General features: G+C 34.2%; 1 protein-coding gene across 1 annotated transcript; it reads left to right on the forward strand.

Annotated features, from left to right (window-relative positions):
* The first annotated feature begins 831 nt into the window (after positions 1-831).
* LOC113765109 (myosin-8-like) lies at positions 832-18,015 on the forward strand. The gene is made up of 39 exons (XM_027309169.1): positions 832-920; positions 2,137-2,265; positions 3,078-3,221; positions 3,488-3,633; positions 3,719-3,875; positions 4,748-4,806; positions 4,906-5,065; positions 5,400-5,549; positions 5,690-5,826; positions 5,928-6,074; positions 6,168-6,269; positions 6,807-6,864; positions 7,009-7,110; positions 8,096-8,133; positions 8,235-8,361; positions 8,446-8,616; positions 8,700-8,831; positions 8,913-9,022; positions 9,151-9,211; positions 9,484-9,661; positions 9,766-9,971; positions 11,230-11,349; positions 12,454-12,552; positions 13,014-13,226; positions 13,407-13,546; positions 13,793-13,904; positions 13,991-14,011; positions 14,129-14,224; positions 14,372-14,542; positions 14,745-14,888; positions 15,057-15,245; positions 15,848-15,979; positions 16,061-16,131; positions 16,225-16,324; positions 16,490-16,546; positions 16,784-16,840; positions 17,050-17,130; positions 17,352-17,434; positions 17,512-18,015. The coding sequence occupies exons 1-39, from the start codon at positions 918-920 to the stop codon at positions 17,624-17,626; spliced, it is 4,518 nt and encodes a 1,505-aa protein (XP_027164970.1). The 5' UTR covers positions 832-917; the 3' UTR covers positions 17,627-18,015.
* The last annotated feature ends 5,804 nt before the right edge of the window (positions 18,016-23,819 follow it).

The following is a 23,819-nucleotide window of genomic DNA, read 5'->3' on the forward strand; positions in this document are numbered from 1 at the left end:
AATCTTAATCTCAAAGATCAGTGTTCATAAATAAAGAGTAACTATGCCACATTATGAAAAGATTCCCAATTTCGTATCTACTTATAAAATAGAATTAGAATAAAACATTACAAAGACTTTTGAAAAACAAAATCCTAAAGATGGAAAAGAGAGAGCCATTGCCACAATCAAATTTCCTATGCTCCTAGTTGTATGAAAGAAAGAAGAGGAAAAGAAAGAGACTAATTATGACCCAAAAAACAATTAAAAGGAGTCCGTTCATTTTAGAGGAAAATAAATGAAAAAAAAATGAAAAAACTGAAAAGGAGAAAAGATCACAAGACATTTCAAGTAAATCAGCAAAAAGTGCAAATTGGAGAATTCAGCAATGACCAAGGGCAATTCCGGAAACTAAAAGAACAACTAACTCCCCACTCCGTTCCCGCAAAATGACGCCACATTCTGCATTTCCATTTCCTCTCCTCTGTCTCTTCTCTCCGCATTTTGACGTTAAAACTTAAAATCACACACAGACACACATTGAAGGTGGAGAATCAAAAGGAAAGAAAAGGGACCAAATAAGAAAAAGAGGAAAGACATTTTCCATTTCCATCTAGGAAAAGGAAAAAGTTGCAGAGGAAAATTTTTGGTACTTTTGGTCCAATTCTGGATTTTTGGATTTTTTTTCCCAGGGAAAAAAAAAAATACTCCATTGCATCCTCTGCAACCATTTCAATTTTCTAAACCCTAATCACGAATTTTCTCATTGTATCTCATTTTCCTCTTTCTTGCATAGCCTGTTTATATCGAATTTAGGCTGTATTGAGTTATTTATATTGAGTTTTCCCGGGAAATTGTTGATGATTTCGGTGTCATTTGCGGCATTGAGGTGAAGCTGGGGTTTTGTGATTGCTTTCTGGTTGAATTGGCTTCAAGAAATGGTAACTTTTATGGCTGTGTTTTAGTACATTTTTGTTTTAAAATGTTTGAATGTGTTTTTATGTATTTTTGTGAGTTGAACTTAATAATTTGTGGCTTAAAGCAGATTTCTTTGGGAGTGAAAGCTGGTGAAATGTCATAAAGTTTTTCACTTTTTGGGTTACTTAGAAATGCATGTTAAACTGTTTAAAATTTGTCTTCCTTCTGATAAAATTAGAACTTGTTGCATTATACTTCTATTATTGTATTTAAAAATTGAGTTATTTCTGTTTTACTTTGCTTAAGAATTTTTTTTAATTCAAATGAAAAAGTATATAATTATTTTGCCATTTTTAAGGCCGGAAAGAAGAAATGAAATGAGTTGGTGGGCAAGACTACTAGTGTAACAGGTTATTTCTGAAATTTATGCTTGTTGGATGTTTCTGTGAAAATGCTCAGCATAAAAACTTTTTCTTATCCTGAATTCAAGATATTGTGTAAGGAGTTGGACTTTTGTTGCGGTTCTATGCTGAAGTCAATTGAAAGGCAATGAGAACTATTGAATCCTCTGCGGGAGCAAGAAAATAGCATATTGTAGGCATTATTAGCTGAAAATGTGACCATATATATATATATCAAATGTGACCATATATATATATATATATATATATAACGTATATCTTTTCCAAAGTTACTACTCTTCATTCTTTGCTTTCTCCGGGATGTTGGACTTCTATGTTGAAACTGCTGTGAATTGCATATCATAGAAATGCTTGCATTTAATGATTGGTGTGGTCAAATGCATTAACATTTCAAATGGCAGAGTTTCTTGTTCTCTTAATGGTGTGGACATTTGCTGGTAAATGGTGTTCGACATTTTTGGTGGACAAATGTGATTAGTATAGCAGTCTCTGATGTCCACCAAGTTGGTATCAAGTATGAAAATTGCGGACAAGCAGCTGAATTCTGATTCTGAAATGAGCTTAAATTGTATGAGATTGGGAGTTTAGTTCCTAAAATGGAGCTACTTGATTGGTTTGAATCAATAAAAGATTACTGACTTTACTGTGGTTAGGCCTCTTTGGATTTGATTCAGGCACTTTGAAAAGGATAATATTGAGATTGGAAATAAGAAGTAACTTTGTTTATAAAGGGATATTTTGTTCACCTTTGCATCTTGGCACTCAATTCCTCGTTTACATAGATAGCCAATTTATTGAACATTTACTTCTGTTGCAGACTGTTTCAACTGGTATAGCAGTAGGATCTCATGTTTGGGTAGAAGATCCTGAGGTAGCTTGGATAGATGGAATCGTCTTGGAAGTTGATGGTGAAGAGATCACGGTGGATTGTACATCAGGAAAGACTGTAAGTACCACCTCTGTAGTTTTTTCCAGTTCTTGGAATAAAATTGTCTCTCTTTAGATAGGTATTTCACATTCACTCACTTATGTATCATGGCATGTATGTTTATTTGTGCATGCTAGCACCTACGCTGTTCTTGTTTCCAAAAACCAAATGATTGTTTCTGCAAGGATGAGCTCTCAGAGCCCTTAATTTAACTTCCTATGATCTTTAGACTGCCCTGGCAATTTGATAGACTAAGATCAAGTTTTTATAGTTTTTGGCTTGGGATGTTTGGAGGGATACACATTGGTAAATTCGTGTCAATGTGCATGCTCTCTGCATTTATAGGTAATGATGGATAATCGGTTAATCCATCGATATACAAGTTATCTGTCAATTGGAATGTGTTGATGCATGGGGATGAAATTGATATGCTTTTATTCCTTCCAATATCGATAGAGATGATATCCTTGATAATACTAGATCATAAAGATTACTTCATAACAGCATTTCCTGAACATGACTTCCAAAAAGTAGCATGCTTAGCAAAAGTTAGGGTTGATGAATTGTCTGGTTTGCAGTGATTTTGATATTATGAAATGTTAGTCTAATTTAGGTTGTGAAAGGGACAAGACACAGTAGATGAATATCAAATGCCTTTCCAAGAAAGCCTACATAAATCAGATTGTATGCATCCTCCAGCTAAATTTTGTCTGGTGTTTTAACTTTTCTTTCCTATTACTGGGTAATTTTAGTCTGCTTCACTCAATTTAGGACTATCATAGTATATCTTATCTGCTTTTTATTTATTTATTTAAATTTCTATGCTGTAGGTTGTTGCTAATGTATCCAATGTACATGCCAAAGATGTTGAGGCTCCTCAATGTGGTGTAGATGACATGACAAAGCTTGCCTACCTGCATGAACCAGGTGTTCTGCAGAATTTGAGGTGTCGGTATGACATGAATGAAATTTATGTAAGCCAGCTTCTGAAATCCTGTTTGCTTAATTGTGTATGTTTCGGATCTTAGTATGCATGTTTATCTTTTTGAGTTTAATAACTTGCTCCTTGTTATCTATCACTATCCATTCAATTCCGTTTCTCTGTAAGTTTATTCATTTGGCCTGTGTAAACCATGAATTTAATCTTCAGGACCTGAGGATTTGTTGTCCCACGATTTTTTTTAGCTAATTCTGTAACGATACCTATTTCTCAATCTAACTTCTCAAATCTTGTTTTCAGACTTATACAGGTAATATACTGATAGCTGTAAACCCTTTCCAGAGGTTACTACATTTATACGACAATCATATGATGGAACAGTACAAAGGAGCCGCCTTTGGTGAGCTGAGCCCGCACCCTTTTGCTATTGCTGATGCTGCATACAGGCAAAGCTTTTGTGCTGATGAGTTTTTAAGCATGTGTCTTGTAGGATCCTGAAAATGTTCTGAACTCTGCACTTTCAAAATGCAGGCAAATGATTAATGAGGGAATAAGCCAGTCAATCTTGGTTAGTGGGGAAAGTGGAGCTGGTAAAACTGAAAGCACAAAAATGCTTATGCAATATCTTGCCTTTATGGGAGGGAGAGCTGTAGCTGAGGGACGGACTGTTGAGCAGCAAGTCCTTGAGGTTTGCATATTATTCAATAATCTTTTTCTACACTCTTATGATGAATGGCCATGTATTTAGACCCTACAATAACACAGCCTCATTTCCTGTGTTATAACTTTGATGTTGATGCATTTGCTGCAGAGTGCTAGCTTTCTTTTTCTTCATTTGATTTGAAAGTGCAATCATTCATTTGAACTTATTTGTCAATGGTCTCGGAGATTAGATTATGCTAGAAATTATGCTGTTCATGATATGATTTAGAAAATTCCTCTTGATCAAAGGCCAGGAATAATTGAACATTTGTTTATTGTGGACAAAAAAAGATCAGAGACAAAAGCACCCCACTTTTTCTAAAAGAATTAGCTAATTTTGAGATTCTCATGGGAATACAAGCCCCTAACAAACTATTCAAAAAGTAATCTCTTATGATAATAGTCAATGGGGGACGGTTACCACCAGTTAGGAGGATCTATAATTTAGCACCAATAAGCCCCTAACAAACTATTAAAGTCTAAAATAAGATTCTTTATTGGTGCTAAATTAAAGTCTAAAATAAAGCGGTATTAAATAGGTGAGTTTCCTATTCCAACGACCATGTATAACTTCATATTTGATGTCAGTACCACTAGCTTTGGAGGCCTTCATTGCGGCAGAAATATGTTCATGCAGATTCTGTGCTGCTTGAAATCATGAATAGAGCTCTGCCTCCCATTAGTGTGTGGTTCAAATGTTCCTGATTTTTGTCATTGTGCATCCTTAGAGAAAAACATTGTACTCTGAATAATGCAGTGCCGCAAGGTCCTTTCACAAATGAATCATTTAGCAGGACAGATGAGGAGATATTTCGCTCATCTTTTGATTTTCTCCTGACATTTTTCATTGCTTTGCAGTCAAATCCTGTTCTAGAAGCATTTGGTAATGCAAAGACTGTCCGAAATAACAATTCAAGGTGGGCAAAGCATAGCTGTTTTACTTGGCAGTTTAGTTTAACCATTCCCTTTAAGTGATCAAAAGTTTCTCTACATAACAAAGTTGATTGTCACGCCAGTCGTTTTGGTAAATTTGTGGAGATTCAATTTGACAAAAGTGGGAGAATTTCTGGTGCTGCAATCAGAACTTACCTGTTGGAAAGATCTCGGGTTTGTCAGGTGTCTGATCCTGAGAGAAATTACCATTGTTTCTACATGCTTTGTGCTGCACCGATCGAGGTAACATATTTCCTGTATCTTACATGGAAAATGTTCGCAGAAATAGTGAAGGCCACATGTTTTTACTTGTATAAACTAGTTCCAAGTATGTGGTGGCCGAACAGAAATGCAAACAACAACAGTTAATTTATGCGATTTGTAAAGTATATGGCCAATTGACACAAGACTTTACACTTAAAACTACCAGGCATAAAGATCTTTAATTATTTTGCCTTCTTTCTCTGCTCTGAATTTCCTAATATTGCCAGTGTCAATCAAATTAACATATATTTTGGTTGATTGTCAATAGAAGATTTGTTGTCATATTGTTTACTTTTTCCCCCCTTGCTGTTAGGATGTCAAAAAATACAAATTGGGAGATCCAAGGATGTTCCATTATCTGAACCAATCGAATTGTTATGAATTGAGTGGAGTTGATGATTCCAAGGAATACCTAGCTACTAGGAGGGCGATGGATGTTGTTGGCATCAGCTCTGATGAGCAGGTAATAATAGTGTTGTCTTATTATGTAGTGCATCTAGGGAGGAAATATCCATTATCTTGTAACTGGTTTTAAGGAGCAGCGCCTCATAGACTGAGTATGGAACAGGAACAGTGTATATTTTGTTAAAATGTCCTTTTCAGGATGCAATTTTTCGAGTTGTGGCTGCTGTTCTTCATCTGGGTAATATTAAGTTTGCCAAAGGAAATGAAACAGATTCTTCTGAACCTGAGGACGAGCAGTCTCGGTTCCATTTAAAGACTGCAGCAGAGCTCCTCATGTAAGTCATTTGATTCTATTTGTACCTAAAAAAGCGATATTCAAATTAGAAACTTTATGGTGGCTTTTGATAGAAACTCCAAAATCTTGTAATACCTCCAGGTGTGATGAGAAGCCTCTTGAAGACTCATTGTGCAAACGTGTGATTGTAACTCGCGATGAGGCAATAACCAAATGCCTTGATCCAAATGCTGCTGCAGTCAACAGAGATGCTTTGGCTAAAATAGTGTATTCAAGATTGTTTGATTGGTTAGTTTGACTCAAATGAAAATGAGTATATGATTGAATCTTGTGTAGCTTGTCCTTTTGTTTTCTTATACCTTCTATATCTTGTCATCTTAGGCTTGTTAACAAGATCAACAATTCCATTGGCCAAGATCCTGATTCAAAATGCTTAATTGGAGTCCTGGATATTTATGGATTTGAGAGTTTCAAGACAAACAGGTGCTTAACTGGTATGCTTTTGTTTTCATCATTTGCAGATGTTAATTCTTGCAGCTAACTGCTTGAGATCCCTTTTAACATACACATAGGATCTACAAGATTTTCTGGGTGCTTTTGTGTCTGAATTTTTCTGAAAATTGCGTTAAATAGTTGGCAAATATAATTTTGCAGATCAAAAGCATGTATGGTTAAGTAATAAATGACCTGTGCTTCTATTTTATACTGATTGGGCATCCTGTCAGGTTTTCTAGATCTACATGTCCTTGTTATGACATAGGCTTTTTAGTACATTAATGACACCTAACTAGCCACTTTGCTTTGGAAATCTTAAATCTCTTATATAGGCTATGGCTTCTGAGAAGACACTTTGACCTTAAAGAACTTGTTGCTTTCTTCTGAATTTCTTGGTGAAGAGTTTTGCTAAAGTTTTTTTGCGAAACATTGTAGTTTCACTATTGATGCTTCTATATCTGAGATTATTTAATTTAATTTTTTTGCTGATATGTTATTCGGTTTGGTCTTATCTCATCTATGCAGCTTCGAGCAATTTTGTATCAATTTGACAAATGAGAAGTTGCAGCAGCATTTCAATCAGGTTTGCCAAGAGTAAATGTGCACATTCTATTGCATTATTGCTTATAAAATTTAAATCTGGAAATATAGCAGTGCGGTTAAGAAAAATGTATCAAATGATTCATAGAAACTCTTTTTTTGTTTTTTTTTTTTATTCCTTTGGCAGCATGTTTTCAAAATGGAGCAAGAAGAGTACACCAAAGAAGAAATTGACTGGAGCTATATTGAGTTTGTAGATAATCAGGACATTCTTGATCTTATAGAAAAGGTTGATATACATCAGCGTGAATATATTTTACTTGAATATAACTTTTTTATATGTTGGTGTGAGTTATTTCCTTCTTGCTTTAGTTCACAATGGAAGCAAATATAAAAACTCTTGCTGTTAAATAATTAAATGATTAATGTTTCCTACACTGACAGTGTATACATTGCCAATGTTAGATAGATGACAACTATGCAAAATTTGAATTTGAAATTCAAGTTTTGTACATATGTCATAGATCCAACGATAATAGTGTAAACACTGTCAGTGTATATAAGATTTACTCAAAAATAAATCAGCCTTACTTCTTGTGAAGTTATGCTAATTATATTTCCTAAACTTAGACAAAAGGATTTTTATTTCTGATTTATGATTTCATGAAGCTTTGGATTTAATTTAACACAGTACAAAAGTTTATCTTCTCTCTGCAATATATGCATACGTCCAGTAAAAAATGTGTCGAGATTTACTTTTTCCCGAGCTTTATCATTTTGAGTCATAACATGTGCAAGCAGCCTGATCCCTCCTGTGTGCTGATATTTGGACATTGCTGATCTATTGATTTAATGTGGTTCCTTCTAGTGGTCATACATTGAGCTAGTTAGATTGAATATTTCTGTCCTGTTGCACTGCATTTTATGTTCATCTTCATTTCATCAGTATAGTCATGCTGATAGAAAATGATAAAACACATAAACACCATTTGATTTTTTTAAAAAAAATTACCTCCCACCTCTCAGTATACCCTTCCCACCCACAAACTGCCAAGCCCAGGGTTTAAACCCTGAACCTGGCAGTGGGAAGAACTCTAAGAGCCCCTTGGCCACTGGGCAAAACACCATTTGCTTCTTGAGTCTACTATTCAAAATTATTGAGGTCATGTTGCATCTCTTCCGGTAACATTTTGTCCATTGGAATTTTTTTTTAATTTAAGAATTTTGTCAGCTGTATTTTAGTGTCATATTCCTAACGTGTTCTGTACTTCCAGAAACCTGGTGGTATAATAGCTCTTGTGGATGAGGCTTGGTATGTATCGATAAAACTTTTAACCTCAATCATACTTGAGTATCAATATGCACCCGCAAATCTAGATACTCGAGTTGAAATGCTTGTGTAATTTGTTACAGCATGTTTCCAAGATCAACTCATGAAACATTTGCACAGAAGCTTTACCAGACATTCAAAGATCACAAACGGTTTAGCAAGCCAAAGTTATCAAGGACTGATTTCACCATTTGCCATTATGCTGGTGACGTATGTGATTAACTTACTAGAATATTTGGTATTAAAATACAGGTTTTATGGTTATTTTCCTTGATTGAGAAAATATCATTCCAGGTGACATATCAAACTGAACTTTTTTTGGATAAGAACAAAGATTATGTTGTTGCTGAGCACCAAGCACTTCTTAGTGCTTCAAGATGCTCCTTTGTAGCTAGCTTGTTCCCACCTTTACCTGAAGAATCGTCTAAAACATCAAAGTTTTCATCCATTGGTTCTCAATTTAAGGTATTTGGTTTTATACTTTTCGGTGAAAGTTATTAACTTCTTTCACCCCCGAGATTAACTCCAGTTTTCTGTAATTAATGCAGCAACAACTGCAAACTTTGCTTGAGACACTGAGTGCCACTGAGCCTCATTACGTTCGTTGCGTGAAACCAAATAATGTTTTGAAACCATCTATATTTGAGAATAAGAATGTACTTCAGCAGCTTCGCTGTGGGGTGAGTTTTGATAGTTGTTGCTGTTTGTGATGAGGCTTTGTTACAATTGCAAGTATTGTAACTAGAAAGTTGTAATTCTAGGGAGTCATGGAAGCAATCAGGATAAGTTGTGCTGGATTTCCCACTCGGAAGACATTTGATGAATTTGTAAGTCGTTTTGGCATCCTTGCACCTGGTGTCTTAGATGGAAGGTACTTGCTTTAACTGCTTGCGATGTATAGTGATATTTTTTGAAGTATCTTAATTCTTGATACGGTTTTCCCCATGGCTTAATAGTTTTTTCCTTCTTTTTCTTCTCACTTATTTCTGTTATCAATAGCTGCGAGGAGGTTAGTGCCTGCAAGACGATTTTAGAGAGGGTTGACCTTAAAGGTTATCAGGTACTTGGTCTTGATAATGATGCTTTTTTCCCCTCATTTCTGCTTGGCAAATAAATTGGTGAGTGCAGGAGATACAGTTAAAAAGGATTAATCAATAAATATAATGGAAGTTCTGTGGGAACTGACATCCAATTTCCAACAAATCTTTTTGTCAAAGTTTAGATGTTTAATTTTTTAATAAGTGAATTTTTCATCTCCTCATAGAATTTTTACATTTGTGACTGATTATAGATTCAGATCTACCTAAAGTTAACTAATTAATAATGTTGTAGATTGGTAAAACCAAAGTGTTTCTGAGAGCTGGTCAGATGGCAGAACTAGATGCTTGCAGGAGTAAGGTTCTTGGAAAATCTGCTTGTGTCATCCAGAGAAAAGTTCGTTCGTATTTTGCCCGCAAAAGCTTTATTGAGTTGCGTATTTCAGCAATACTAATCCAAGCAGTGTGCAGAGGTATGATTGATGCCTGATGTTCTCGTTGCTATTGTCTATAAACTTGCTAGTAGCTTTCAAGGAAAGAACTGTCATCAGTTCATCTTTTTCTTGATGGACTACAGGTGAAGTGGCACGCCATTGCTACCAGCTGATGAGGAGAGAAGCTGCTTGCTTGAAAATCCAGAAAGATGCACGCACCTTTCTTGCAAAGAAAGCTTATAGAGCCTTGTGCTCCTCATCTATATCTATTCAAACTGGAATGCGGGGGATGGCTGCTCGGCATGAACTTCAGTTAAGAAAGCAAACACAAGCAGCCATATGCATCCAGGTAACCATTAGTTGTTTGCTGAATGGAAATCAACATCTAGGAGAACTTTAAGGTGCTTATGATTATTTTAGTTCATTTGCAAAGGAGTTTTTGCTGAAAGGTGTATATCATAAGTAGATCTAGGTCAGCTTTTTTCTTTTTTTAACTATATTGATTAAATAGGTCAGTGGTGTGTTTGCTACTCCGACTTGTTTGTTCTGGTCCATTATTAGTCGAGCATCATGAATCATATTGCTCATGGGTGGCAGATAACTTTGATATAGAGATGCTCTTGATTGGTAATTTTGTAATTTTATGCCAGGACCTGTAAAGATTTTACTGCTGTGCCTCCACAGTTTTCTGTATGCTATTCATTTCATCCATTAGAAGCATTGAGGTCATTTTATTGAAAAATATACTTATTTAACCTCTTGTCAAAGGCCTTACGTAGTTCTATCCTCCATTTGCAACACTTTCATCTAATCATTTTCTTTTTCAAGTCATCCATGGCATTTATGTTGCTCTGCATACCTTCCATTTTCATTCTGGATAAGAGTTAACTAATTGATGCTAATGGCTCATTATAGATTACAGAATTACAAGATGTTCTTCATATGCATGTTTGGTTGATGTGTATATCTTTCCTGGCACAAGAGGTGATCTGTTCCTCGTCCTTCCATGGGTATCATGCTTTTGGGACAATTGTTTCAGGTTTCCTGAGTTGTTCTGTGCCTTGCTAGGATCTTTCTACAACTTCTGAAGTTAACTTTTTTATTTTCCTGACATATTATGGAAACTGCACTTCTTGATTTGCAAATTATAACAGTGTTCCCTAGACAAATGAGAGAAACTTAAAACTTTGCATTTCACATAATGGCAAGCTGTGAGAATTTTTTTTCCTTCCCTCCAGCTTGGGCTTCAGCTTTGTCCGACTCTTGAATATCTCAAAATTGGAATTTAGATAGGGCCATTCATTTGTAGATTTTTATTACTTTTGTGTTGGCTTAAAACTTTTGAAAACTGAATGCGATAGATTTTATTTTTGATTGCTTTTCTTGTTTGACAAAGGGAAATCAGTAAAGCCAGTGTATTTCTTTGACCCAATTCCATGAATTTGACTTTAAAAGAATTGCTTTTTCTTATTTATTTGCTGGTCTTTGTTTGAACTTACAGAATTTCATGCTCCTTTTCTGTCAAAGTGTGTAATATCCTGTTATTTTTTCATAGATAAACTTCTTTTTTTTTAGGTTACATGTTTTTTTTTTTTTTTGTTGGGTAGTGTCATTACCGTGGATATTTAGCACGTGCTCGCTACTTGAAGATGAAGAAAGCTGCAGTAGCTACTCAATGTGCCTGGAGAGGGAAAATAGCCCGTAGAGAACTACGAAAGCTTAAAATGGTGAGATTACTTCTAAGAAACTTGATTGTCTGCTTTTGTTTTTTGAAGGCTGTCTAGTTCATTTTTGAGTCTTAACCTGAATGCCCTAATGGAAGATTAACACGGAAATCATTTTTAAGAGTTGCTTGTGTCTTCCACTCCCTCCACTTTGTGTATGTTTGGTTCATGGGAGTATACACAATCTGTGTCTAGGCTTATTCTGCATTTCTTTGGCAAAAGGAGACAGGAATGCTCATCCCATTTAATCTCAAAATCCCTTTTCCCAAGCCCTTCTCCGGATTATATTCAGGATTACTTATGCAATTGATTGGGTGCAATAAATTATTAGAGGACAAGCAATTTGAAGAAGTAATAAAATGATTTAATTGCACTTACATAAAGATTCTACTCTTTTTTCTTTTTGGGAAGAGGTTATTACTATAATTTCTTTATTTCATTTATGAGATAGGATGCACATTTTATTCGTATTTCTATGTAGTTACTTGCTATTTCCTTCTCTGACTTTGATGTTTCAAATTTGATTTGTATCTTTGCTATTTTGGTGATAAACCCACTTCATTTTCATTTAGATTATGTATGTTTTTCATCTGTGCTGTTTTCATAGACCAGAACAAAAAAGTAGTAATGCTGCAACATATTTTTTTCGTGAGTTTATCTTAATTATGTGCTAATGATATTTATCAAGAATATGTAAAAGTATCTCTATCAATTGATCTTCTCATTTTAATGCCTCTTTTTTCCTTTTGCACTTTGATGTTATCTATTGTAGTATTGCAAGGACATGGTATGCCTTTTAGTTTAGTCTAGGACTAAGTCAATTATGTTTAACAGTATGGTGATACCTATAATGTTTAAGTAGCTATCTTTACATTTTGTTTCCCACTGAAAGTATGAAATGGGATTATTTTGAAGATATCTTTATGAGTTACTCAAGGATTAAGGATTTCTATGATGCTAGAGACTGGTATCTTCTTTTTGTTTGTATTCTGCTAGCTCTATTATGTTGTCCTTGGAAGTTATTAGATTAACTTTATATTTCTTGTGCTTTGCAATTTTCATTATGCCATATGCTGATGGTATTGAATAATTGTGGTGGGACTTCAGGCTGCAAAGGAAACTGGGGCTCTCCAAGCTGCCAAAAGTATGCTGGAAAAGCAAGTTGAGGAATTGACTTGGCGTCTACAACTTGAGAAACGCATGAGGGTAAATACATTATACTACTTTCTTCTAGCAATTTCTTTCTCTTGTTTCTCAATGATTATTAATTTTTTTTTTTTTAAGATTTAAGTCAGTTTCCTTTTTATTAAGTCATATCTTGATATTAGTGAGATGTAACTTCTTTATGCTAGTTTGATAGAATCTTGTAGCCTTAAAAGAAATTAAGGATGATGGTTAAATTCAATATGGTTTGACCTATGTTATTTGACTTGTTATGTAGTATGCCTTCTGTTCATCTTATGATTCAGCATTGATGTATCTTGAGCAATTAGTTCTCCTCTTTTAACTATAGGTAGTTAAACTGCATCTCATGGTTTCTTGTTTTCTGCAAATTGTTTATCTTAAGACTTTGGAACGGAATTAAGATGTGTGGATCATGGAAGAAGAAAGAAATTAATTCTTGGTTCATAAATTCATTCTTGGCTAAGTTATTGATCCTTTCATAGGCGGACATAGAAGAAGCTAAAACCCAAGAGAACAGACGATTGAAGTTAGCTTTGGAAGAGATGCAGCTTCAGTTTGATGAAACCAAAGAACTGCTAATGAAGGAAAGGGAGGCTGCAAAGGAAATAGCTGAGAAAGTTCCTGTAGTTCAAGAGGTCACAGTCTTTGACCATGAAATTGTCAATAAACTTACTGCAGAAAATGAGCAGCTCAAGGTAATTACATTAATTTATTTCTCCATTTTGATTAATGAAAATGAGTTGTTTGTTTGTCCTTTTTTTATGAACTTATCTAAAGTCCTTATTAAAACGTGCAATTTTACACTTGTTAACAATTTATTCTTTAAGATGCAAATAATATAATAACTACAATGCTTTTGTTATAATGTCTTGCAGGCTTTAGTAAATTCACTGGAAAACAGAATTGATGAAACCCAAAAGAAGTACGAGGAAACAAGTCGGCTTAGTGAGGAGAGATTGAAACAAGCTTTGGATGCAGAGTCAAAGATAATTGAGTTGAAAACTGCCATGCAAAGGTTATTGCAGAGAAATTGTCAAAGCATAAAACTCTGTTGAACGTAGAACTCAATGCTTAGAAAGCATTGGCTCAATTTTTTAGTATCACACACTTGTGCACAAACTATTTTTTATATGCAATTTTATGTGTATCTGTTCAAAAAGATCATAACATTTCGTTTTTGGTGAAGCCTTAATTTACTTCTGTCCTGCTTTTGTTTAGAATTTTGAATTAAAATTTAATGTTTAGTTCTGCTTTGTCTCAGACTTGAAGAAAAACTTTCGGATATGCAAACTGAGGACCAGATTTTGAGACAGCAAGCATTGCTGAACGCACCAGCTGGAAAAATGTCTGGACATTTGGCTTTAAAAGATCAGGTTAAGATGCTGGATAATTTAATTTTCTTTCTTCAGACTCTCTTGGGCATACACATCTCACTCTTTCTGTTTCTTGCCTCCTGCAGCCTACTGAAAATGGTTATCATGTAAGTGCACTTTATGCTATAAGCTATGGTTCTAAAAGGAAAAATAGTTTTTAGTTGTCATAATTGCCTGAAAATACACTTTCCAAGTATGATAAGTTTAATGAACCTGTGCTGCAGGAACCACAGAATTCAGCACCTGCAAAACGATTTGGCAGTGGATCGAAAAGATTTGGCAGTGAGTCAATGAGGAGATCCAATATTGAAAGGCAGCGAGTATGTGCTCAAAACTCCTCATATGTGTGCATCCTCTGTCTTATTTTGTTCCTTTCTACTCTTGTTGGCCTTCGAAAGCATTCAGCAAGACAATTCACAGCCACCGATGCATTTGATTTCAATTAACTTAAGTTTCTTATATTCCAGGAATTTGTTGATGCTCTGATCACTTGTGTTTCTCAAGATCTTGGCTTTAGTGAAGGAAAACCAGTCGCTGCATTTACCATATATAAATGCCTTGTTAACTGGAGATCTTTTGAAGCAGAAAAGACTAGTGTGTTTGATCGTCTCATTCAGATGATTGGTTCTGCCATACAGGTTAAATTTCGACACAATCACCTATGCTATCTCACTCAGGCTTCTAGTTCTATGCTGAGCTGGTTGTTTGTTTTCCATTATTCATAACCATTGAATTCTCTCACATAACTTCTACTGAGACCAGATAATTTTAAACATTTCTTGTTATACATTGTTGATTAATTGAAGCTATCTTCTATATTGGTTGATCCTTTAATTTCAGGATGAGACAAACAATGATTACATGGCTTATTGGCTCTCCAACACATCAACATTATTGTTTTTACTTCAGCAGACCATAAAAGCTACTGGTTCAACTCCACCAAAACCTCCCCAGCCAACATCATTATTTGGAAGGATGACCCAGGTGAAGAGATCATTGTTACTCTCTCTCTCTCTCTCTCTCACATTGATTCTTTCATCTGTATGAATTGGTTGTCTTACTCAATGTTATATTCTAGTGTAATATGAATTGAAACTACTTCTTTGTCATTAATTGATGAAAGCTTCAATGTGAGATTGATATATTTTTTAGAGTTTCCGTTCATCCTCTTCTATCACCAACGTTTCTATTGGTGGTCTTGATGGCGTACGTCAAGTTGACGCCAAGTACCCGGCTTTGCTTTTCAAGCAACAACTTACTGCATATGTTGAAAAGATCTACGGTATTATTCGAGATAATTTGAAGAAGGACCTATCATCACTTATTTCTTCTTGTATCCAGGTAATACAGCCTTTCTTTCAGTTTTGGATGCTACCACAGGAACCTTTTTTTGATCCAGCAATACTTCAGATTTATGATCCTAAATTTGTAGAACTCTTTGAATCTGAAATTGATTTATTTGTCAATGCTTGAAAAAAAGAAAAATAAATAAATAAAAAGATTGATTTATTTGTGAATGCTTAAAAATGATAAACTGTTGAATATATTCATTGCTGAAATTGTTGTTTACTATGCTGAAAGTGTTCATTTTTCCTCTCATGTGTGGGCGTCCCATTTTCCTATTTTTTCTGTCAGGTTTAAATTTATATAAGCTTGACTAAACAGTAGATTAGTGCATCTTATTATCTTGACGCTTAATATCCTAGTTAGGCGATGTTTTATGGATATGCAATTAAATGTGTTGCAGTTTATGATTAAGATCCATTTGGCTGCCTGATCTTCCAAGGAGTCCTTGCCTTGTTTGATCAGTTGTAAATTTTTTGTGGATATTACTTGGGACTAAAGTGTGGTTTTGAGTTTTAGCTCTGTTCCTGACTTTTCATCTTATACTTTGACAGTATTAGTAGCCTCGCCTCATATTTTGTGTAATTTTGCTCTTTTAGGCATCCAGAACACCTCGAGGGAACTCTTTGAGATCATCTGGGCGGTCTTTTAGTGGTAGTTCTCCTGCCAGACACTGGCAGTGCATCATTGATAGCTTGAATGGACTTCTGAGTACTCTGAAAGAAAATTTTGTGAGTAAATTCTCCCTAGTTTATGATAAGATGCTTTGATGTAGACAGACATCTAATCTTGTGAATCTCTTTTCATTTTAGGTGCCTCCAGTTCTTGCTCAGAAAATTTTTGTCCAGATCTTCTCTTGCATAAATGTGCAACTTTTCAATAGGTAGATTTTTACCCTTCATTGTATGAGGAATATGCAAATTACATGCCACTTCTTTGCTGTAAGAATGTTAATATTCTTACACCAATTCTGCAGTCTTCTCCTCCGTAGAGAGTGTTGCACATTCAATAATGGAGAGTATGTGAAATCTGGGTTAGCTGAATTGGAACTTTGGTGCGGGCATGCAACGGAAGAGGTAAACATCAATTGTGCAGTTCATGGCAGACTGTCCACGAAAATAAACTGATATGCACTGGATATTGTAACTCTTCTGCTGCATTTCACAATTGCTTGAATAGGCTAGGTCTTGAATATACTTCACCAAAAAGATTGTGAATCCTTGTTCATTTCTGTGCTGCAGTATGCAGGATCTTCGTGGGACGAATTGAAGCATACAAGGCAAGCTGTTGGTTTCTTGGTATGGTTCACTTCTTTGAATGGAAATTACTTATTATGAGGCTGCACTTGTTGGCAAACCAATTAGCTTGGTATTTGATCCAATATTACACTTAGAAACTGTAATAATGTATTCTTCATATAAAAGAAAATTCTCATGCTCCTAAAGCTGCTTAACTAGTTATGGTGCATATGATCATTTGTTATTCGTTTTTTGCTTATTTGTTATTTAATTGAATAGCTCATCTCTTGGTTGCAGGTTATTCACCAGAAGTCTAGAATTACCTATGATGATCTTACAAATGATCTCTGCCCTGTACGTAGTCTGTTTTGGATCATTAATTATTTGTTTTTTGCTTCTGGGGCAGTTGTGCTAGCAAGATATGTTTTGAATTGTTAAACATATACATTTGGTCTCTCAATGCTTTCTACTTTGCTAATTGGAAAAAGCGGTTATGTGAACTAATACAGTGTTAGCATTGGTGTGATATGGTAGTATATTTCACTCATGTTCTGCATTTTCAGGTCTTGAGCATTCAACAGCTTTATAGAATATGCACGCTTTACTGTGATGAGAACTACCATACTCCAAGTGTATCCACAGATGTGAGTCTCTCTCTATATTTTGAAATTGACTTTTTCTCGGGGTTGGTGAGAGACGGGGTGGAAAGGTGCTGTAAGTAGATTTGCTGGGACCTTTTAAATCCTCCTTGGAGGTTTGGAACATTGTCTAAGATCCTCACTCAATTTGCGGATAGTTTCCGGAAACTGCATAATGACAACTTGAGATTGATTAAACTGTGGTTCTGTTCCTTCACATCATGTAGGTGATTTCCAACATGAAGATATTAATGACAGAAGATTCAAATGAAGCTGATACCAGTTCGTTTTTATTGGACGATGATTCCAGGTAATGTGTTAAGAAAAGGGGTTCGATTCTGGAAGAAAATATTCTTGTCTGTTGACCGATGTACTTTTTGACTGCAGTATCCCGTTCTCAGTTGATGATATTACCCATGACCTGAAGGGGGTAGATTTTACAGGTGTAAAACCTGCAGAAGAACTAGTTGAAAATCCAGCCTTCGAATTTTTAAAGGAATAAGGCTGTGGTTTCATTGGCTAGACTTTGAAGTTCTAAAGTGGAAGGATTTGTTGGATCCTTTTATTAGGTTAGTTTCATTGTGTATATCCATCAATAGCTTCGATTTAGATATGGTTTTCCTAGAAATGACTTCTACTGCCCCGTATGTAAAATTCTTTTGAAATTAGAGGATTGTAGAATGCATAGGTTTTGTGAGATAGGTAGAAGGGGCATGGATAAAATCTTTATGCCTAGCTTTTTTCTGTCTAGGATCACCTTCAGCCATCATTTTTTGTATCAATGATTCATCGAATTCTTGTACTGCATAGGGAGCTGCCACTGCTTGGCCTTCCAAAATCAAATTGTACAAAAAACAGTTACAATGGTAGAGTTATTTTAGTTCTATCATTTGTCGGGAAAATCCTGTGCTCTTTCATTTGCACCTGCTGTTATATCTTCTATCTAGTCATGTGCTAGAGATCATCGGAGTTGTTGAAGAATTTATCTAGTTTACGAAGTCTTGGTAGTTGATAGCTAAATGTGCAAAAATGGTTAAACAAGAACTTTGCAAAAGAACTTGGTTTCCATTTTTGCATCATTTAAAAACAAAACTCGATTTTCAGGAGAAAGCGACCTATATGCTGCTAAGGTTGTCATGTATGCCACCCAATACCCTATTTTGATGATTTCATGCTCTTAAACATCAGAAATGAACTTGAAACAAAAATTTCAGATGATTTCAAGGTATTGTACAGGTAATGGTGAGTAAAGCGGGTGCGATTTTGTTTGTATGCGAGCCAAGGATTAAATTCTTGAAGGAGAACTCGTCAGACTTTGGAGTGAAAAACTATTAAATTGCATTAAGTCTTCCTACACACAGTCTCTAGATTCTTCTATACAAGGCAAACTCTTATATACAAAGTTTTAGGCTATTCCATAAGTCTCTTGGACAATCTAGAGTGATTCGAAAGCCTCTAAGGCTTTCTACATACTTTTAATAACATTTGGAAGAGCCTCCATGCATTGGCCAAGACTCCATGGCTTCTCATTGTAAAAAAAATTTCCGTTATATGGAATTGATTTTTTAAGACTAATATCCAATTACCATCCAAACTTTAGTTTGGTAAATTGGATCGGAGAACTAGTAATTCAATAATATCTGAAATTCAAAATGTCAATAGTGAGTTAAAATATATTAATTTTTTCAAAAAATTGTTGTGACAAAGTAATATTCCATATGTTTTTCCAATAAAATTCAATCAACTTAACTCAAACAAACATGATATGCAAAAAAATAAATTAATAATTATGTTCATAATCCTAAATCCTAACTCATAATCTCAATTCTTAAACAATATTGAAATAAATAAGAACTTCAAATTTAATTGTCAAGCTACACTCCAACATGTCAACTTCCATCAAAATTTGACTTCCAAGAATAGTTATAGCTAAGTTAGCTAATTAGTAATTACTAATTACTAGTATTTAGTGACAAGATTAAGATTTACTCTTATATTTAGTAATATATATATAATTATATTATAAAAATTTCGATAATTCGGCTGGTAATTGGTAATTTGGTACTGTATTTTTAATATCCGTTCCCAAAGCATTTTTATTGAACAATATATTTTGATTTTTCTGAATTCCGTTTTACCGATATCCGAAATTTGATCTAGATTGGATTGACCAATTTTTTTCTCTTCAAAATATTAGCACCCCTACTTGTTATTGTCATCTCAACAATATACTTTTCTTCAGCATCAGAAAAGTACAAAAAAAAAGAGAATATATTTATTTGCTTGAAATTCTTGAAAGGAAGCAATGGAGGAATGAAACTATTTTGTAATTTGGAAAAGATCAGCAGTGATTTTCTATTTTCATTTTTAACATTTCATTGTGAGCTTTTAGATAGCATTACTTTTTCCAAATATTATTTTGCTTGCATCATAGTTACAATATCCAATTAATTTTTATCTTCTCAATAATTTTTTTTATTTCATATACATCACTGCATAAAAAGTGCCATAGTAATTATTTCAAATAATATTCTATCCAAAAATGTATATTTCAAGGTCAATCTATTGTCATTTTTATGAGCTTAAGACAATTGACTAGATTTTATATGATTTGATCATGTAATTGTCGGTGTCCAAAATGATTAGGGATTTTATGATAGAGATTTTGCATCATAATTAAACACGCCACTTCTGTTTTGTCTTTAACACAAGTATCTTTTGTTTTTATTTGCTCCTACTAATTAGTAAATACACCACAATTTCATAAATATTCTTCACCGAGTTGCTTTTTTGCGCAGAAAAAAAAAATCAAACAAAATCTCATTAAACAAGAAGCAACTTAATTAATCGAACCCTTGAATAAAAGAAGAAAAAAAAATGAAAACCAGTCCAGACATGAAATCCCTGAATTTATTTTCTTCTTCTGCTTCATTCCAACAGACATTTTCAAGACTGATTAGAAAGAAATGGATACATAAAGAAATATTTCTCTCCTTAACTTTTTTTTTTCTTTTGGGGAAACAAAGAAACTTTCTCCAGCAATTAAGAGGCACATGCCAATCCAGTACTATAGTAATTTCCTTTTGGGATCCTCTGACCATGTTTTTGATGGTCATGTGATCACATGTACTCCCAAGTTTTCATCCATTTTGTTCTCAGAATTTTGATTCTCGGACCAGGGGCTAATTATTCTAATTTCTATATTTTTATTATCTGATACCGTTATTACGGTTATTACAGTTATGCAGTTAGTTGCAATGCATGTAGATGACGTACGTGGACAGAATTTACATGGTCTTCTTGGGAAATCAACATGGAGTTGGATGAGATTTAATGTTGATCCCATGAATGCAGACATTTTAGTGTACACAAAAAAGTATATTATGGGACAGAAAAAATCTATGGATTTGCTTAAAAGCCAATTTGGAAATCTTAATTGCCATTAATATGAGTGCATTGTCAGAAGAAGAAACCTTAATACAATGAACTATGAACAAATCTAGACTTCAAGTCTGAAAGGTTTACTTGCCCCAAGAAGGCAGAATCATAAGACAATTGAATGTGTTTAAGAGTTCCCCCTTAATCCACATATATTGGTTACTGAATTTTTTCTGTACATCAACTCTTATATATGGAGAGATAATAGGACCCACAAGAGCAAATGGGGGTTTCTCCACTCTAAATTACTCCATTTTTTTGCCATGTTTTATTATGCTTGTCTTGTTTACCTTCTTGTTAGCATAAATTTTCTAATAAAAGATAATTACGACCCATTAATAGGTAATCAGTAGGAAATCTCATACAAAATGTACGTTTTAATTTGAAGCAAATTTCACATGCAACACCTTTCTCTTCTTTTATATATGCTTTTTGGGTTATTTTAGAAGGTAAAGAGAGGATGAAGAACTTGGTGGGCTGAATGACTAAATGATGCAGCCAACTGTGCTTGAGATAAGTGGATAACCATTTTAAGAAGAGGAACAATAAAAGCCTTGAGCAATGATCTACATCTAATTCTCAATTAGTACGCCAAAAGTAATCATAAGAAGACCACGGAAAATTGAGTATAAATGGTCTTTGTATTTTTACATTTTTTGGTAAATAATAGTTTAGGAAGAAGGTAAGTTTAGTCCATTTCAGTCAAGGCAGGAGCTTTGCACTAGGACCAATTTGTTCCCTCAATTCAATCAAATCTTGTCCAAGTTTACTCCATTAACTTATTGAACTATTTTAAGGATTTAACCAAAGCTTAGCACATGTTAGATATATAAGACCAAAAAAGAGAGAGAGAGAGAGATCAAAAGGGCGGAAGGGAATTGCAAATTTTCAAACAGTTCAATATTTTTTTTATGATCATCAATGAATAGAGGCACTAATCAAGGCAAAGACTAACATTAGAGATATTAAAACAAAGTTAGTTATCTTTTTGTGGGAAGCACAAGGAAGATTTTGACCAGGGCAAGTGCGCCATGTTGGGCGTGGTTGATTTTCTTTGAGTACAAAACAAAACAGTCTTCATTCATTTAAATCCTAGCCATCGGCTGTATTAATAGTACCTAATTATTGAAAACTGAGTCAAATGAATGTGGAATGATTTAGGATAAAAAAACAAAAAGAGATGACAATGTTATGTTTTTTTGTGCTCAAACATGTAGTTTGATGCTCAATCATGGCAAGCTTCTATTACTTAATTTTGTTGATACCTCTAGTTTCTTTCACTATATAATTATTTGGTTGAGATTTGTTCGCTTGTGTGGCAAATCAAACATCAATCATAATTGTCCCTCATTAATTTGGGATTGCATAAATGGCTTTTTTTTTTTGGTATTACGTGAAATATAACCAATGGCTTAAGCTATAACTAAAAGGGTTTTGAACTGGTATAGGTGTAAATTATTGGTAGGTATACATGCATCAAATTCATTAGGTACCATTTTCACAATGCCCACCATAAGTTTAGCTAATTTTCTTTTCTGGGGCAAAAGGAAATAAATTTTGCTAAGTTAATTAAGACACGCCCTCTAGTAAATCAAATACCAGCACGAGGATTTGTTGCTACTCTCCAAAGTCAAATGAATGATCACGAGTCTGCATGAAGGAAAAATCATGACTTTCTGACAGTTGGCGGAAATGATGGGAGAGGACCTTTGGTGTATTCAAAGAGTCTAAACTTGTCATGTATCCATGTGAACTTTCTTTGAATTTGATAAAGAATGAAGAACATTTTTGCTGACCATAGCTAAAAAATTTGTGTGGAAGCTAGGGTAATTTTTTATTAAGACTGTATTGTATCCCAAATGCACAATGTTAGTAAATGTGATGCAAGTAATTTAAGCCTATGGGTTGTAGAGTGGATCTCATCTACTTAATTGAGTTTGTGCATTAACTTAGTGGTTGCAATGAGTACACTTGAGCATATGAAATAAGGGATCAAGGGTTCCCTTCTTTCATTGTCTTTTAAGATATATCTTGTAGGACCAAAAGGAAAAACATTTGTAATTAAATTGGTTTGTTAATAATTTATTAGGCCATTAATGAATTAAGAAAGGAAAACAAAGGGAAGTACTCTTTAGTAGAATTAATTAATACTTGGAGACTTGAGGAAATCTTATGGGCCCTGCCCTAATCATGGACTAGCTAGGATGACCAATCATTTTTTTGTTGTTTCCACACTACTTTAGTTTTTCATTCACAAAGAACAAATTTTAACTACCATTTGGGGCGTAATGTGATCAACTAAAGGAAAAGGCAAGAAATCACAAAAGCTAAAGATCAATAGATTATGCCTTCTTTCCTCCAATATTTTTTAGGGTTTTTTTGCTAAAAGCCTAAATATGAATTGAAAGCACAAAAGGAAAAAACAAAAGAAAGAAAGAAAGAAAGAAGAAGAAGATGATGATGATGAAGAAGTTGTTGTAGAAAGGAAGAAGATCCTTTTATTCCGGTGGAGGGGCCGCATAATATTAGTTATTATACAGATAAATAAATCAAGCTTCAAGACTCTAATATGATATCCATCACTGGAAAAGATAAGATGGAAGCAAAATGGGATTTGATCCATTAGGTCAAAGCAATTCTGATATACTTAATACACTGATTGATTAAAGCCGTGTTTCACAACTTCAGAGTTTAGTATCCAATCATTACCCCCTGGCATCTATTCCACCAAAGATATTTCTTTTTCTTTCTTTTCTAAGAAATAATTTGAAGTAGTAAACATGCATTTGCTACCCTGCATGCATCGGCTATAGTTTTGGTTCACCTTTGAAAGTGATTAAAGAAGTTTTAGTTAATTGGGTTTTACTCTCTGTAGTATAATTTTGCAACAGAAACCTAAATAAGCATAAATGTTGTTGCCATGTTCTGCTAGGCGGTATAATTGCTTTGTATACTATGATTATTCAGTAAATAGATACATTTTTTTTATAAAACATAAATCAATATTATTAATAATATAGTTGAAAATCGTCCAGCACAATTTGTTTGATAAAGTAATCTGCACTAATGACAGAAATAGATACATTTTGTCTATGGTTTTAGGTAAATGATGCCTTCCTTGGCCTTAAATCAATAAATACTAGCAAAATGAGTATAATAAAGCTAAAAAACTACAAGGAAAATAATGGTTAATTTCATATTGCAACCTTGAATTATATCCCGATTCTTACTTTGGTCCTTAACTTTTAGTTTAAGAC

Source organism: Coffea eugenioides, chromosome 3 (genome assembly GCF_003713205.1).
Source record: "Coffea eugenioides isolate CCC68of chromosome 3, Ceug_1.0, whole genome shotgun sequence".
Classification (NCBI taxonomy): Eukaryota; Viridiplantae; Streptophyta; class Magnoliopsida; order Gentianales; family Rubiaceae; genus Coffea; species Coffea eugenioides.

Excerpts from the sequence above, each read along its gene's own strand:
- LOC113765109 (XM_027309169.1), top strand. Across the intron at positions 8,362-8,445 it reads TTTGCCATTATGCTGGTGAC|GTGACATATCAAACTGAACT; the intron begins GTATGTGATTAA and ends ATATCATTCCAG. Across the intron at positions 8,832-8,912 it reads TTCAGCAGCTTCGCTGTGGG|GGAGTCATGGAAGCAATCAG; the intron begins GTGAGTTTTGAT and ends TTGTAATTCTAG.